The sequence below is a fragment of the Barbatula barbatula genome, assembly GCF_947034865.1.
Source record: "Barbatula barbatula genome assembly, chromosome: 22".
Classification (NCBI taxonomy): Eukaryota; Metazoa; Chordata; class Actinopteri; order Cypriniformes; family Nemacheilidae; genus Barbatula; species Barbatula barbatula.
Genome location: NC_136785.1, coordinates 67,622 through 83,924, shown reverse-complemented (window position 1 = coordinate 83,924; position 16,303 = coordinate 67,622). Strand labels below are relative to the sequence as shown.

General features: G+C 40.9%; 2 protein-coding genes across 4 annotated transcripts; both read right to left on the bottom strand.

Moving 5' to 3' along the window:
- Nucleotides 1–7: 7 nt before the first annotated feature.
- Nucleotides 8–9,310, bottom strand: jak2a (Janus kinase 2a). Of its 3 annotated transcripts, none has more exons than XM_079486103.1 (26): nt 9,140–9,310; nt 7,803–7,974; nt 7,666–7,728; nt 7,010–7,196; nt 6,219–6,342; nt 5,967–6,084; nt 5,728–5,873; nt 5,346–5,631; nt 5,092–5,211; nt 4,853–5,010; nt 4,652–4,763; nt 4,368–4,554; nt 4,164–4,288; nt 3,956–4,090; nt 3,774–3,861; nt 3,576–3,703; nt 3,359–3,497; nt 3,139–3,290; nt 2,907–3,057; nt 2,682–2,818; nt 2,416–2,605; nt 2,091–2,215; nt 1,810–1,982; nt 1,429–1,546; nt 1,189–1,302; nt 8–1,109 (listed from the first exon to the last, which is right to left on the bottom strand). In XM_079486103.1, the coding sequence occupies exons 4-26, from the start codon at nt 7,182–7,184 to the stop codon at nt 1,002–1,004; spliced, it is 3,309 nt and encodes a 1,102-aa protein (XP_079342229.1). In that variant the 5' UTR covers nt 7,185–7,196; nt 7,666–7,728; nt 7,803–7,974; nt 9,140–9,310; the 3' UTR covers nt 8–1,001. The 3 variants fall into 3 exon arrangements, with proteins under 3 accessions (XP_079342229.1, XP_079342228.1, XP_079342227.1); XM_079486102.1 differs by having other exon boundaries at nt 7,803–7,824; XM_079486101.1 differs by lacking the exon at nt 7,803–7,974.
- Nucleotides 9,311–9,430: 120 nt separating this feature from the next.
- On the bottom strand, nt 9,431–15,049 carry stard4 (StAR related lipid transfer domain containing 4). Its single transcript, XM_079485935.1, has 6 exons — nt 14,837–15,049; nt 11,597–11,701; nt 11,471–11,520; nt 11,140–11,266; nt 10,658–10,772; nt 9,431–10,099 (listed from the first exon to the last, which is right to left on the bottom strand). The coding sequence occupies exons 2-6, from the start codon at nt 11,699–11,701 to the stop codon at nt 9,876–9,878; spliced, it is 621 nt and encodes a 206-aa protein (XP_079342061.1). The 5' UTR covers nt 14,837–15,049; the 3' UTR covers nt 9,431–9,875.
- Between the last annotated feature and the right edge of the window lie 1,254 nt (nt 15,050–16,303).

Genomic DNA, 16,303 nt, shown 5'->3' with positions numbered 1-16,303 from the left:
GACTAAAGAACATAAACTCTTTATCATCAGAATATGGTTCATTGATTCAGTCTCACATCAAGGCTCCTTGCAAAAATACATCAAACCAAAAGTCATTGTAAAAATAAAACAAAACTTTGATTACTTCACACTGATTAAGTCTTATATGAAACATCAGTAAAATGACTGAAATGATTTTATAGAAACAGCTGTTTAAGAAACACAAACAATGTGGACAGCGGCAGCATTTGGAAATGTGACATTTTGGCAGTAACAAAGCGGTTTTATAGTCAAATATATACAACGAAACACAAATGGTTTAATAGATGACTGATCTAGATTTTTTTGAAAGTAAAATGTAAATATTTTAAGGCATTGTGTTCATCACTAGGTTAAAGTTTGTCCCGATGAACATATGATTTCATATTTTACACAAACTCCTTTTTTAAGTATTTACAAACTGTGCTGCTGTTGAAAGCTTTTCTACCTTTTTACAGTCAAAGTTGATACATCAACACAAATGCAGGAACCGAACAGAAATATGCGATTCGTAAAGTGTAAAGTTTGTGTTGAGCAGGTTTGCGTTGTGTCTGATCAACACTACAGGACGGAAGATCTCCAGTGAGCTTTAACACCTTCACAATACATGCTCGCCACTTCCTTTGGTTTTTCACACTTTGTAAATGACTTTTCTGCAGTTCACACTGTTGTGTAGCATAACTTTTCAAACATGAAAATACTGCACACGTGTTTTAAATGAACACAAGCTCATGCAAGAGAGTCAATATAATCATTCGAGATGTAAATATGTGCATGCAGTGACACGTGTGAAGAGTCTATGTAGTTTTGTCATCTTGACAGATACGATACAATACAGACTTCTCTATGAAACGTCTCAAGAGCCAGTTGCTGTTAACCTGCAGATTCAGTTTCATAATTCTGCTGCAGATCCTACAGGGAGAGAAAATACCACGTCCCACAGCATTTCAGAAGAAATCAGGAGTGTGAATTTCACTCGGGCATCAGCTGCTCCTGCTGTCCTGGATGGCGTTTATTCCCTGAGCGAGATTTTTAAATGTGGGACGTCTGCTCGGCTCTGGTGCCCAACATTCTGTCATCAACGTGTGAATCTGAAAGAGAGACACAGGACAGAGTGATGGGACATCCCGACTGACTGAAGAACAGCCTTTCACCGGAGAGTGAGTTTACCTCAGCTGGGCATCCTTTTGGAGACGGCAAACGATAGTTTCTCTTGAGCAGGTCGATCAGGTGATAAACAATCATCTGACCCTGTTTATCTTCACCCATCTGCTCCATAAACACCTGACACACAAACACAAACACGCTGCGTGAATCACCAAACCAAACATGGCAACATCATTTATTTTGACACTTTGACTTGCATCCTTATTAAAAACATGAGTCTGATGAAGAAACAGAGACACTTACAGTGGGAGGGCTACAGGTTTTGTTACTGAAGGTAAAAAGTTCGTACAGAACGACTCCAAAGCTCCAGACATCAGACGCAACACTGAATTTACTCTCAGTCAAAGATTCTGGTGCGTACCTTCAGCACAACACAACACACAATCATTCAAACACACACGGAAAGAGATCATGTTCAAAAATAAGTGTCAAAAATCATAACATATCTGACGTTTAACAGAAATGAAGCCCTTTTCCATTGTGATGCTGATGAAGAACATCTAATTTTACTTTGACTATTTTTATGATTGATGTATAAATGTTGCATTTCAATAATAGAAACAAGTTTCGATTGATGTGCAGAAACATTCATGATTCTAACAACCTCAGGTCTGAAGATCTCACCAGAATATGGGGCTTTCACCCGGCTCACGCACAGTGTAATATTCTTTATCCTGAGGAAGAACTTTAGTGAGGCCAAAGTCTCCAATCTTTACTCGATATTCACTCTCCACCAGAATGTTCCGAGTAGCCAAATCTCTGTGGACGTAACGGTTTGATGCAAGATAGTCCATTCCCTAAACACACACAGAGAGGAGAGAGGGACACACACAGTCACATGAATCAAGTTTTGTTCGATTGTTATTCAAATGTTTGTGTGTGTGTGTGTTATTTTGGAGAGATACCTTACAGATCTGGGATGCGTATAAAAGGAGTTTAGTGTGGTCAAAACACTCCTTATTTTTTGAAAGATAATCTCTTAAACTACCAAAGGGCAAATATTCCATGATGAGACGCAAATTCTTACGACCTGCAGACAGACAGAGACACAGTGAACCTCAATTAAACTAAAACTATCACATTCCAGAAAAGATTAAGATACCAAAGATTAAGAACACAACACACACATGGCACAGAGAGTTGACATCAATGCTTGTATATTTCCTCACTCAGACTTTTGTCAAGGCAATAAAACTGTTTGAATGAGAGAGAGCGAGAGTGTGAACTCACCTGCAGTGTAACAGACTCCTTTATATCTCACAATATTCTCATGCTGCAGTGATCGCAGGATCTCGATTTCTCTCTCAAAGTCTCGCAGGTGCTCAGCGGTGCTGTGCTGCAGCTTCTTTACTGCCACCACCTCACCTGTGTTATCCTGCAGTGGATCATACCTGCACTTCTCCACGCTGCCAAAGTTACCCTGCAGCACACACATTCATTCATTCACTTGACTCTAGAGGTGAAATACCTGTGTGTGTGTGATGAGGATCGTTGACCTTGCCCAGCAACTGTAGGAAGATCAAGTGTCTGGCCTCAAACTGAGTTGGTTCCTGATTCTCAAAGGCTCCATGAAAACCACCCAACGCTTGTTTTCTGCTGGACACCGTCTCACTCTCCACCAGCAGCTCATAGTCTGAGAAACACACAGTCTCACTGTACTCCAGTAGAGTAATGTTGTGTGGTTCAGTGTGTGTGTGTGTGTGTGTGTGTGTGTGCGGCACCTGGTGTGACGAGGCTGTTGAGGTCTCTGATGAGAGCTCTGAATGATGGTCTCTTCAGCGGCTCGTAATCCATACAGCTGTTAATAACACACGCCAGTTCTGTCCATTTAGGAGCAGGAAGCTGATGCTTGTCCTCGTAAAACAACAGCTTCTGCACGACATAAACACAGCCATCAACACCAGACCACAACAGACACAAGTGACACACAGAGACGCTTTGTCGACCGCACACCTTTAAGCTGTCGTACGAGGCAAGCGGACGTTCACCGCTGCAGTAAATCTCCCACAGTGTCGCACCAAAACTCCATTTATCTGCCGCCAAACTCAAGCTGTGACTGCTCTTCACACACTCTGGAGGAACCCACGGGATCCGCTCGATCAGAACTACACACAGAACACATGAGAATCACACACACATGACACACGCACATTCAACAGCAGACGCCTCGTACCTTCTTTGGGCTGAACCGACAAACTGATTCCCGGGTCGCTCAGTTTGATAAACGGAGGCGTTCCGGTCTTACGATCTTCTTCTCGAGTCACCAGAACGTTCCTGGCACAGACGTTTCCATGGATCAGGTTCTTCTCCTCCTGTGGAGGAAGATCAGACGTCAGATTGCGTATTCCATCAGCCGGTGTTCATGGTGCGTGACCACGTTCGTCTCTCACCAGGTGGTGCAGCGCCCAGGCCAGCTGCTTGGCCACCTCCAGCTTCCAGGTGATGTTGATGGAGTTGCGGTTTCTCTTCAGGTACGTGTCCAGCGAGCCGAAGCGCATGAACTCCTGCACCATAATGTCTGAAAGACAAACCCACACTTACATCTCACCAAACACAACCAACAGCACAGACGGCTGCCTGCTACTTACGTTCGTCTGCGCACACGCAGATGCCATAATTCAGCAGCAGGTGTTTGTGTGATAACTGACTCATCATGCTCGCCGATTCAAAGAACGACTGCCAGAGAGAGAGAGAGAGAGAGAGAGAGAGACGGTGAGGATTATTGTGTACCGATCACACAGTCAACTTGGCATCAGGTTTCTCACAATACCTCGGTGTAGTTGCCGTGAGATTTTTCTAGAACTTTCAGCACAACTTCCATCTTGTGGACCTCACCGTAATCTCCAAGCTCTGTCCGGACGCCCCGAAACACCTGAGTGAACGTCCCCTGCCCTAAACTCTCTCTCTGTACACAACAACAAGAGAAACATGACCGTGTGTGCTAACGTCAGTGTGTTTGTGTGTGTGTCTGGACTTACAGTCTCCAGATCTTCTTTATGGATTTTGTGGAAGATCATTTGATTGACAGGTTTAAACACAGATGGAGACAGACAGACTTCCGATGATGTCTCATTGTTTCTGGACACCAGCAGGTTGGATTTATCTAAAGACAAAAACACACACCCATATTCTCAGCTCACGGACACACAAACATTACAGATTACATTCTGCTGACGTCACACCTTTGCTCCGGGGTGGACAACAGCGGCTCAGCTGGAAGACGTGTGTGTCGGAACGCAGCGCCTCCTTCTGGTATCGCTGCAGTAATTCACCCAGACTCCCAAAACTGCATTTAGATCCATTGAGCACAAACTCTCCTGTACGAGAGCGATGAATGAGACAGTGTTTGACCAGCTGCTGTCCCTCACACTACACACACACACACACACACACGAGTCAGTAAAACACTCACAGTCTTCTCTGAATGTTATATATTCTTCCTCACATGAGAACAAAACACACTTGCCTCAATGACAAATGACAGAAAGTATTGGTCGTAATCTTTTGGGCTGCATCTGAGGATATAAACACCCGTCTGATATTCACAGCGCCGCAGACGACCGATGGCAAACTCCGTCCTGACAAAACAAAAACTCCTCATTTACCGTGTAAACACTTGTAAGTAAAGGGAACATTGGGAATGAGGCTGTGACTTAAACAATCTTACGCCACAGGGCCGTGACAGTTGGTCTGTATGGCCTCCAGGAGTCGAGGGGCCGCCACCTCTTTACACAGATAATGATGCGCATCTGTGGTCAGTCTGTAGTAGCCGTCAATCAAAGACACAAACGACAACGCCTCTGACAGAGAATGAAACTCCAACTCCTGTCACTCACACACACAGCAAATCTACTGTCAGCACACAAGAAACATCATTTACTGTAACACGGTGTGTGAGATCAGTACCAGCATCTGTCCATCTTGTCTGTTAATGGAGACGATTCGCTCCTCGACTGATCCGTCTTTAGTCCCCTGCTTGATACTGATGTCAATGACGTCAGAGAAATCACAGTACACCTGCAGCTCCTGACAGACAGACAGACAGACAGACAGACTCTTCTCTCATCTTCAGTGATATCATGAACACTTGATACAGAGTCGCTTTCTAAAACCTTCACATGGCACTTCATTAAGCACAGAGATAAATAAAACCACAGAACCTCTCTCTCTTCTGTTCCTCTGGACCATCGGATGCCGCGGTCGCCGCTGACGACGATGGTGACGTGTCCCGTGGACGGTTGGTGGACATAAAAGCGTTCGGTGTAGAAGGCCGTCTGCAGCGTCTCCAGACTGACCACATACTTCAGTTTGAGATCTCTCACCGTGGCTTTACACGAGCTGAACTCCTGAATGAACTTCCTGAAACGGAACCGAATCCGCTTCCGGGTCACAAAGTGCTGATTCCCAATGTGCCTTCGCATGTTCTTGGGAAGGAACGACTTATAACTGCAAAAGAACATCAACGCTTACTTTTGTCCGTCAGATCCTGAAGTGAATGATGAACTCTCTGAGGCAGGTCAAAGGTCAGGAATGAGCACTCACCTGTTGTGGTTGTAGATGTCAACAGGTGATTTGCCTTTTTCTTTGGCCAATCGCATGATATCCAAAACAGCCAATCCCAAACATTCTTCCTGAAACTCCAGACTGACAGGAACGCACACCGCACCGCTCAGAAAATCACATCTCCACTGACACACACACACACATCAGAAACTGATTTGTCAGTTTTGTCTGAAATGCACAAAGGTTAGTGAGCTGTGTGTCAGTGAATTTCTCCTCACCTGTGCAAACAGGTAAGCCATAGTGATGTCATCGAACACAGGTGCCTCAGAACTCTTCATGACGCCACACCTGCGGGCACAGTTTATACCGCTGCCATACCAGCCTGGAAAATAAAACCTAGATAGAGACAGAGAGAGAGACACAGAGAGAGAAAGAGAGAGAGAGAGAGAGAGAATCAGTGGATGTCTGTGTGTGTCTGTGTGTGTGTGTGTGTGTGTGTGTGTGTGTGTGTGTATTGTGACTCTGTGCACCTGATTCTGAACAGAAGCTTTTGATTGGTGGATGATTCAATCTTAAAAACGTGATTGGGCGGAAGCCATGTGCGATCTGATTCTCTCATCAGTCCAAAAAGACTGCAGTACATGGGACTGATACCTGTAAAGACACACAAACACAGTTTTGAACTCATTCATACACAGCATGACAATCATCACTGATCTCCTGAGTGACCTTTGACCTGTGAACACAAACACTCACTGAGACATTCTAAAACGGTGTGTGTGTGATGAGGAGGGACAAGTGAATGGGTGACAGCTATGGGTGTGTTAAAGAGGCAAGACAGAATAGAGGAAGTGAGTCAATCTGTGCCCTGCTGAAACACATACTGTAAATGGAAGGATGCATGAACCCTAAAGCTCACACATTCATGCCAAAAGAAATGCTACACACTCATTTGTAAACAGGAAGTGGTAAGGGTGGAAACAGGAAGTTTACCAGTCTGCACCAACATTATAGCCAAAGAAATAAAAACAAAACATGTGTTTTTTGTCTGGCTGTATGCCTCTGCTATGTTTAGGGGATGTGGGAGAGAGAGACAAACATCACTTAAAGATGTTTAATAAACAATGTTTGGGAGGAGCACGTGCAGATAATTCACTCCGCTGGCTTTCGATCCTCTATAACGTCTCGCAACATCCCTGCTCGACCCCTGTCTCCACACCACTGGAGGGGTCCCACACAACTGATCTGCGAGGCTAACTCACGAAAAGAGAAATTCTTCACACACACACACACACACACACACACACACACACAGACTGACCGCATTCTTTGGCTGCAGTGATGCAGATCTCTTCAGTGATGTATTCTCCCGGTGGGTACGACAGCACGTTTGACTCTTTCTCTCTGCAGCAGAGCAGATGAACCTGCAGGGCTGCGCTACACAACTCTTTCTCTGAACGCCTATCACCATTCACATTCCATGAGGGCGTCTCCATGGTACCATTCACCTGAAGAGAGAGACACACACACACACACACACACACCAACATCATTACATCACCAGACAACCCAGATGAAGAATATTCTCTCATCCGATGACACAATGGAACAGACGAACACTTCTCCATATATTAAAAACACCTCATAAACTACAAAAGAACATTAATATAAAAACTCTGAAATGTTATAAACCAGGGATGTCAAAAGTCAGTCCTGAAAGCTTCTAAAGGAACATGACTTTGTCCACTGGTGTTAAAAGCCTTTGTAAACCTTCAGAGTTTCACTGAATGACAAGAGAAATACATTACAGAAATAAACAGCATCATGTTTGCATTTAGACATTCATTCAAGGTAAATTACAGTTTATTCTAACCCTACATGTAAAACACATCATTGTTTTAAAAAGTACAACTTAATCAATTGTGTATTCATTAATAAAACTGTGTGCTGTTCTTGTGTTTTGCATTGATACTGAACTGTGGGGTTTTCCGTGTAGACACTTTTCTTTCGGTCACATCGCTGTGGGTCACTCTGTGGATTCTGTGGTCACACAAACGGGAAATGATTAAAACTGTCACGGAGCGCGTAAAGATAATAATAATAATAATACTCACTTCACTCTGTATATAACAGCAGCTGGATAGATGGAGAACATCTCAAAGCATCATTCAGACACATTTATTGCATGTTTGTCATTCTCCCGCTCACAACAACACACTCTGTGTTAGTTTGTGTTATCAGTGTTCATGCACACACACACACACACAGTTATCTGCTGAAAAAACCCTGCAGAAACATCAGAGATATCACACAGCGGCTCACAGAAAACAAGAACCACATCCAAACCACTACCATTGGATCATCCCGCTAGAACTGAATAAAAGCTGCTAAAACCCTAGAATTAGACACCGTCCGATCAGGATTTTTTGTCATGATCAATTGAATCTAATTTAAATGTACCAATCTGATATGTGACTGTTAATCTTTATTGTACTCAGATGAAATAACACCACAGATGTTTGTTATACAGTAGTAAGTGTTTATTCTTGTTTTAATAGTTCAACTATTGATTGATTCTCTTCTGCAGAGCTTCTAAAACAAACCATAAAACAAAATAACAGCAAACGCTTAAATTCACAGAAGTGAGCGTCCAACACAACTGATCTCAGTTCAGTGTCTGATGGATTTAATAAAAACCCATCTGATGTGATCTCAGTCCAGTGTGTGTGTCACGGTCACATGTTGTTGTGTGTTTGGTGCCGCAGCAGAGTGTGAACACAGGAAACATTAAAGAAAAAAGTGCTTCCAGATGTGAACAATACAAGCAATCGGAACAACAAAAAGCACAAGTGCGGTACAATTGGTCTCATATAGCCGGCCACCAGTGTTGGGTAAATTACTCTGAAAAAGTCATTAATTACTTAAATCAGTAGCACTTTATTTTACAGTCCTGTTTCCAATTGACATACTGTGTGTACTTATTACAGTAAACATAATAACTAGGTGCTAACCCTAAACTTGTTTACACATTACACAGTATTTACACCCAAAGTAACTACAGAAACAATAAGAGTAATAGCTGACACACAACCCCACTATACAAGCTGAAGTGTTTTAAAGCTGACCGATGATCATTACACACATGTGGAACAGATGATGTTACGCGAGACAAACAAACGGGACTCGGATGAGGGAAAAGTCCTCCGGATTCAAACTGAAACAGAAAGCTGAGTTTTCTGTAGACGAGACTTTCTTCCCATTTAACACGAATAAAATCGATAAAAAGAACAAACAAACCCCAGAGCACACACGTGACAGCAAAATAAAGACAAAACAAACCACAACAACACCAACAACACACGACACATGTCAAGACAAACACGTTGTGAGGAAATCTGCGTGCAGTTTATTTTCAGTAAAGCGGTTTTATTTATTTCATAAAGCTACTCACAGCGCTGGTTTTGTTGTCATGGAGACTTGAAGCGAACCTCATTGTCCGAGAACATCAGACCGGCGACAAGCCGCTAAACTCGGACGAACTGATCCACAACTGACCGCTCGAGCTCCAGGTTCACACGCGCAAGCAGCGTCTGTGGGCGGAGTCTCTACCCGACGTCATCACGTTGAGCGAGCCCGGAATAATCTCTTTTATAGTGATTTTAAACCCAATTTGAGATTGATACAAATCTTCTAGGGTTTGTAATATTGTCTACAAATTCAACACGGAACGATTTTTCTTTTTATAACATTCTGTTCATTTTATTAAAATCTTAAGAGTAGGCTACAGTATATTCAGTACACAGACATGCGCGCTCACAATCAACAAACTATACTGTACTATAAACAAACAATACTGTAACTATAAAGATTTAACATACACTCACATTGGATGCAAATGAGTATTGATTTAGCTCAGTGTTGTGCTGATAATCATCAGATTATCACATTTCACTTTCTTTTCTCATTCAAACTCTTCTCCTTTAATCAAAGCGTGAGCTTCATATTCAACGGTGATTAAAAAAACATCTTTCAATGTTCATCTGTAGCGAGAGCTCATCTTTCATAGGTGCTGGAATGATGATGTTTTGTGTTTTCAACTCCTAAAAACTGTACTTTCAACGTATGAGTCAAAATTATGGCATGGCAAGGTCTCTCTCCTCCAGTAAATTTGCAAACTGATAGAGAGATTACATTTTCAGAGCCTGTCTGAGGTCGCTGTAAAAATTGATCAGACCACTGGCCATCGCAGTGTCCACCGCAGATTGCGGTAACATTCCCCGCAGGTCAGTCTGGATGTAGCCGGTTAATAAACTGTGTGTGCAATTCTCCACTGGCACACAGAACCAGCCACACGGGTGATTGAACCCTCGTACGGAACCCTGTTTGTGTTCATCACGATCAACGCTTACACCTGAAACGACAATAACCAACAATCAGCATATTATGTGGTTCATGAAGACTCTCAATAGCCGTAATGATTTATACAGTCCAAACTATACTGTATATTCTATCCCCTCACCCTTCACCAACTTGAATGCTTTTTAAATGATTTAGTTTATGAAGACACAGGACATGTCCTTGCAAACCCTTTTTACATTGTCATACACATATCATTATTTTACACATTCATGTCCTCGTAAACCACATATTCGATCCTGATAAATCTGTTATCCTTTTTTTCAGATGGGTAAGAGCATGGCATTAGCGACACCAAAGGTCATGGGTTTGATCCCAGGGATTGCACATACACAGATACAAATGTAAAGTATAATGCAGTGTAAGTCGCTTTGGATAAAAGCCTCTGGCAAATGCATAAAACAATATATGTGAGACATTTCTTCACATCAAACTATGTGCACAGAAGAATATGAATATCTCATTATTATATTGTCTGAGGTGTTGGCATTAAGATAAGTTTTACATGTGATTTTGAATGTGATTTAAATCATGAACACAACAATTGACTGACCGCAGGAGAGCAGACCGTTCTCATAGTCTGTCGTGTGCGAGAAATCCACAAACTCTCTCGGAGAAATGATGTTCCACAATTGCCCTGCGGTTGTGTATTTTACAACGCAACTGCACTGCAAACACAAGGCATTATGGGAAAGTTCAGTTCTTTTTAATTAATGTCTAAATGTTGAGCTAAATGTCTAGACATTTACATTTAGTCATTTAGCGGACGATGAGGTATGCGATATAACTGAGGTAAACAATGTAAGCAATTGGAACAACATAAGACAGAATTCATAAGACCATACTCAGCATATGTGACAAATCAAATGAGAAGCAGATTCACAGAAATCTGAATTAACAGAATTATAAACTCAAAAGCAGCTAACCCTTCCTAAAGATTACACGAGATAACATGACGTGTTCACGTGTGCATTTCTTCATACAGACCCTCGACCACATGCCGAACACTCATACAGTGGCTGACTGTACATTAACCTGGTCTAGTGTTTCCACAATCTCCATGGAAGTAATTAGACTGTCCCAGTTTAAACGGTATGGACCGGGGCGAATATACTCCACAGTTCTCTGCGGGGGGTCTGCCACTGTTCCCTCTGCTTTATATCTGCAAAGAAACAGAAATCTGCATCTCTCATACGGTTCTGTGTTTAGTTTCCATTCTTTACACCAGGGCTGTGAAATCATCTCCAGTCCTGCAGAATCACTGTCCTGCACAAAACACAACTGCCTGTATCTTAAAGCCTGAAGACGTCTATGAGCTGCTTCAGGTGTGTCTGACTCTCAAGATAAGTTGGATATTTAGACTCACAGAAAGCCGCTGAATTCATCTGAACGTTTCCTCCACACCGTCACATCCTTCTGCGCAAACAAAGTCAGGCAGACAGAGTGAAGCAGAAGAGCGACAGACACATGAAGAGGGTAAAGACATTCTTACAGATTTCTTTGCCATATTCCACTCTGATGCATTCAGATGGTGATACGACACAAGAGTTTCTTCAAGCTTTGATCTCAGAGAAGTGACGTGTGACAAACTGAACATCTGAAATACAAATTAATGACAATAGAATGATTGTTCAGACTATGGTTTTAGCTTTTTTGTTTGTTTGTTTGTTTGTTTCTAAATAAAGTTATTTGTGTGAGCAGCAATAATTTTGACACAAAAACAAATGAGTATTGCTGTTGTAAATTACCTTAGCCTTCAAATGACATATTCGCAGTGTTGGGCAAGTTACTCATTAATTACTAGCTACTAATGACATATTCAATAGTGTGATCAGATTACTGTACAAATGACTCTATCCAGAAATGTTAATGTTAGGGCATGTTAAAAGGATACTCCACCCAAAAATGAAAATGTTGTCATCATTCACTCAACCTCAAGTTGTTTTAAACCCGTATACATTTCTTTGTTCTGATGAACACAAAAATATTATTACTAATGACTTTCTATATCCTACATCAATCTTGATTAGTTCAGTGATTCAAGGATAGATGTGACACGGTTATTTTAATTTATTCAAATAAATCATATAAAACTACATAAAGTAATATTATTAACTGTAAATGTAACTAACCAAAGTTTATTACAAATGTAAGAATTATACATTAAATCATAGATTTTAAAATTAGACAGATTTTTATGTCAATTCCACTATTGAACACACACATATTACACAAAGTAATTAGTCTAATTACATCAGAAGTAACTGTAATTCAATTAAAAGAACATCTCTTACTTTTTAAAGGGAAAAGTAATTCATACTGTCGTTGTTATAAAGCAGTTTGTTTCAGATAACTATAACATAAATGTACCGTTTTATTACTAAAACGCAGATCTGCCAGAAACGACACTCAGAGTGTTATTTAACAGCAAGATACGCTGAAACCCTCTTATAGATCTGACAGAAACAACACTCATAGTGTTATTTAACAGCAAGATACGCTGAAACCTTCTTATAGATCTGACAGAAACGACACTCGTAGTGTTATTTAACAGCAAGATACGCTGAAACCTTCTTATAGATCTGACAGAAACAACACTCATAGTGTTATTTAACAGCAAGATACGCTGAAACCTTCTTATAGATCTGACAGAAACGACACTCATAGTGTTATTTAACAGCAAGATACGCTGAAACCTTCTTATAGATCTGACAGAAACAACACTCATAGTGTTATTTAACAGCAAGATACGCTGAAACCCTCTTATAGATCTTACAGAAACAACACTCATAGTGTTATTTAACAGCAAGATACGCTGAAACCCTCTTATAGATCTGACAGAAACAACACTCATAGTGTTATTTAACAGCAAGATACGCTGAAACCTTCTTATAGATCTGACTGAAACGACACTCATAGTGTTATTTAACAGCAAGATACGCTGAAACCCTCTTATAGATCTGACAGAAACGACACTCATAGTGTTATTTAACAGCAAGATACGCTGAAACCCTCTTATAGATCTGACTGAAACGACACTCATAGTGTTATTTAACAGCAAGATACGCTGAAACCTTCTCATAGATCTGACAGAAACGACACTCATAGTGTTATTTAACAGCAAGATACGCTGAAACCTTCTTATAGATCTGACAGAAACAACACTCATAGTGTTATTTAACAGCAAGATACGCTGAAACCTTCTCATAGATCTGACAGAAACGACACTCATAGTGTTATTTAACAGCAAGATACGCTGAAACCCTCTTATAGATCTGACAGAAACAACACTCATAGTGTTATTTAACAAGCAAGATACGCTGAAACCTTCTCATAGATCTGACAGAAACGACACTCATAGTGTTATTTAACAGCAAGATACGCTGAAACCTTCTTATAGATCTGACAGAAACGACACTCATAGTGTTATTTAACAGCAAGATACGCTGAAACCTTCTCATAGATCTGACAGAAACGACACTCATAGTGTTATTTAACAGCAAGATACGCTGAAACCTTCTTATAGATCTGACAGAAACGACACTCATAGTGTTATTTAACAGCAAGATACGCTGAAACCTTCTCATAGATCTGACAGAAACGACACTCATAGTGTTATTTAACAGCAAGATACGCTGAAACCCTCTTATAGATCTGACAGAAACAACACTCATAGTGTTATTTAACAAGCAAGATACGCTGAAACCCTCTTATAGATCTGACAGAAACGACACTCATAGTGTTATTTAACAGCAAGATACGCTGAAACCTTCTCATAGATCTGACAGAAACGACACTCATAGTGTTATTTAACAGCAAGATACGCTGAAACCCTCTTATAGATCTGACTGAAACGACACTCATAGTGTTATTTAACAGCAAGATACGCTGAAACCTTCTCATAGATCTGACAGAAACGACACTCATAGTGTTATTTAACAGCAAGATACGCTGAAACCTTCTTATAGATCTGACAGAAACAACACTCATAGTGTTATTTAACAGCAAGATACGCTGAAACCTTCTCATAGATCTGACAGAAACGACACTCATAGTGTTATTTAACAGCAAGATACGCTGAAACCCTCTTATAGATCTGACAGAAACAACACTCATAGTGTTATTTAACAAGCAAGATACGCTGAAACCTTCTCATAGATCTGACAGAAACGACACTCATAGTGTTATTTAACAGCAAGATACGCTGAAACCTTCTTATAGATCTGACAGAAACGACACTCATAGTGTTATTTAACAGCAAGATACGCTGAAACCTTCTCATAGATCTGACAGAAACGACACTCATAGTGTTATTTAACAGCAAGATACGCTGAAACCTTCTCATAGATCTGACAGAAACGACACTCATAGTGTTATTTAACAGCAAGATACGCTGAAACCTTCTCATAGATCTGACAGAAACGACACTCATAGTGTTATTTAACAGCAAGATACGCTGAAACCCTCTTATAGATCTGACAGAAACAACACTCATAGTGTTATTTAACAAGCAAGATACGCTGAAACCCTCTTATAGATCTGACAGAAACGACACTCATAGTGTTATTTAACAGCAAGATACGCTGAAACCCTCTTATAGATCTGACAGAAACGACACTCATAATGATTCAAGTTCAGGCGTCAGACATTCACTCAACATGAAATACAACACAAGACTTAAATGTTATACAAAGAACTTCTGAAATCTGAGACTGTGGTGTTTCTGTCGTACCGTGTCGTCGAGGATCTCAAGATTCTGTCAAATACATTCAACGCATGCGATTGGTGCAACGCAACAAGCGGACTTCAGACTCGGATTCTGATTGGCTACTTGCAACAAGGACGTTCATGAGTCAGAAGGGTGTTTCATGCGGCGCTGCGCAGACCGACCGGCGCGAGACTTCAGTATCGCGTGAGCAAAGCGTCAGCCAGGGTTGCCAGGTTTCTGTAAAAAATAAAATCGCCCAATGGCCTGTCACAACTAGCCCGAAAGTAGCCCAAACACCGCAATTCAAAACATGCCACTCTCATACAAAGACATGTTTTACAGTCACTGTTATGCATTAGACACTCACATCAATGAAAATCATTGTAGAGCAGTATTTACATACAGTGGCGGTTTAGGCACGGGCGAACAGGGCAGTCGCCCGGGGCGGCATTTTTTCATGTCACGTGGGGGCGGCACCGGCACGAGCAGTAAAATAAACTCTGGGCCGCCGCAAATCGGTTATCTATTATCTATTCATTCATTGTGTGGGGAATTGGCAAATTGGCGCCCCTGTATGCTGAAAAGATAAAGGTATGCAACTATAATGTTCTCTCTGTGTTATGATTACTGTATCCATGTTGCCATGTTGTGTGATAAGACACTGCGGTGTTTAGCCTAATCGTTAGAGCGCCCGATTCTCATTCGGACAGATGTCGGTTCGAGACCCGCGCAGGGCAGGTAGAACTTATACAGCAAATTTGGTTTTAAGTCAACAAACACGAGATCTAATTTCACCATAATATTGTGCTTTGCAACAAAACTGTTACAAGTTCAGTTATTATTATTTATTTCCATCAGTTGGGTTAACGTAAGGTCCCGTAATGAGCAAACAGAATTTTCCCTGTAGCTAGTTTCTAAGACGAACATAACCTTTGCTATTTATTTGCTACATCACACATGTCATGAATATGAAGGTTTTATGCATGTTTATGACAACTGCCATTAAGTGTCATTTGCTCAATTATGACATTTTTAATGCAAATATTGTTTGTTTGAGGTCTTTGTTGACAACTTTACATTAACCAATACATCTTAACCTGTCATTATTGTCATAAAAACATGACATAGCAGATTAATAATTGAATGTAAGACACTACTTAGCTGGTGTTGACATAATTTAGTTTTTTCGAGGGGGGCGCTCAAAGATGTTCTCGCCCGGGGTGCAATTAAATGTAGAACCGCCACTGTTTACATAGTATATTTACACAAATAAAATCATAATTTTATTTGTTCAAAAGACCAGAAACATTTAACTGAATGCTCATTTGCACTAATGGACCACTTTCATAACTGAACTAACTTATCTACTGCACTGCAACTCTATTAACTGCATCTACTCATATTGCACTGTAACTTCCATAACTGCATTAACTAATCTACTGCACTGTAACTCCATTAACTACATCTACTCATCTATTTCACTGTAACTTC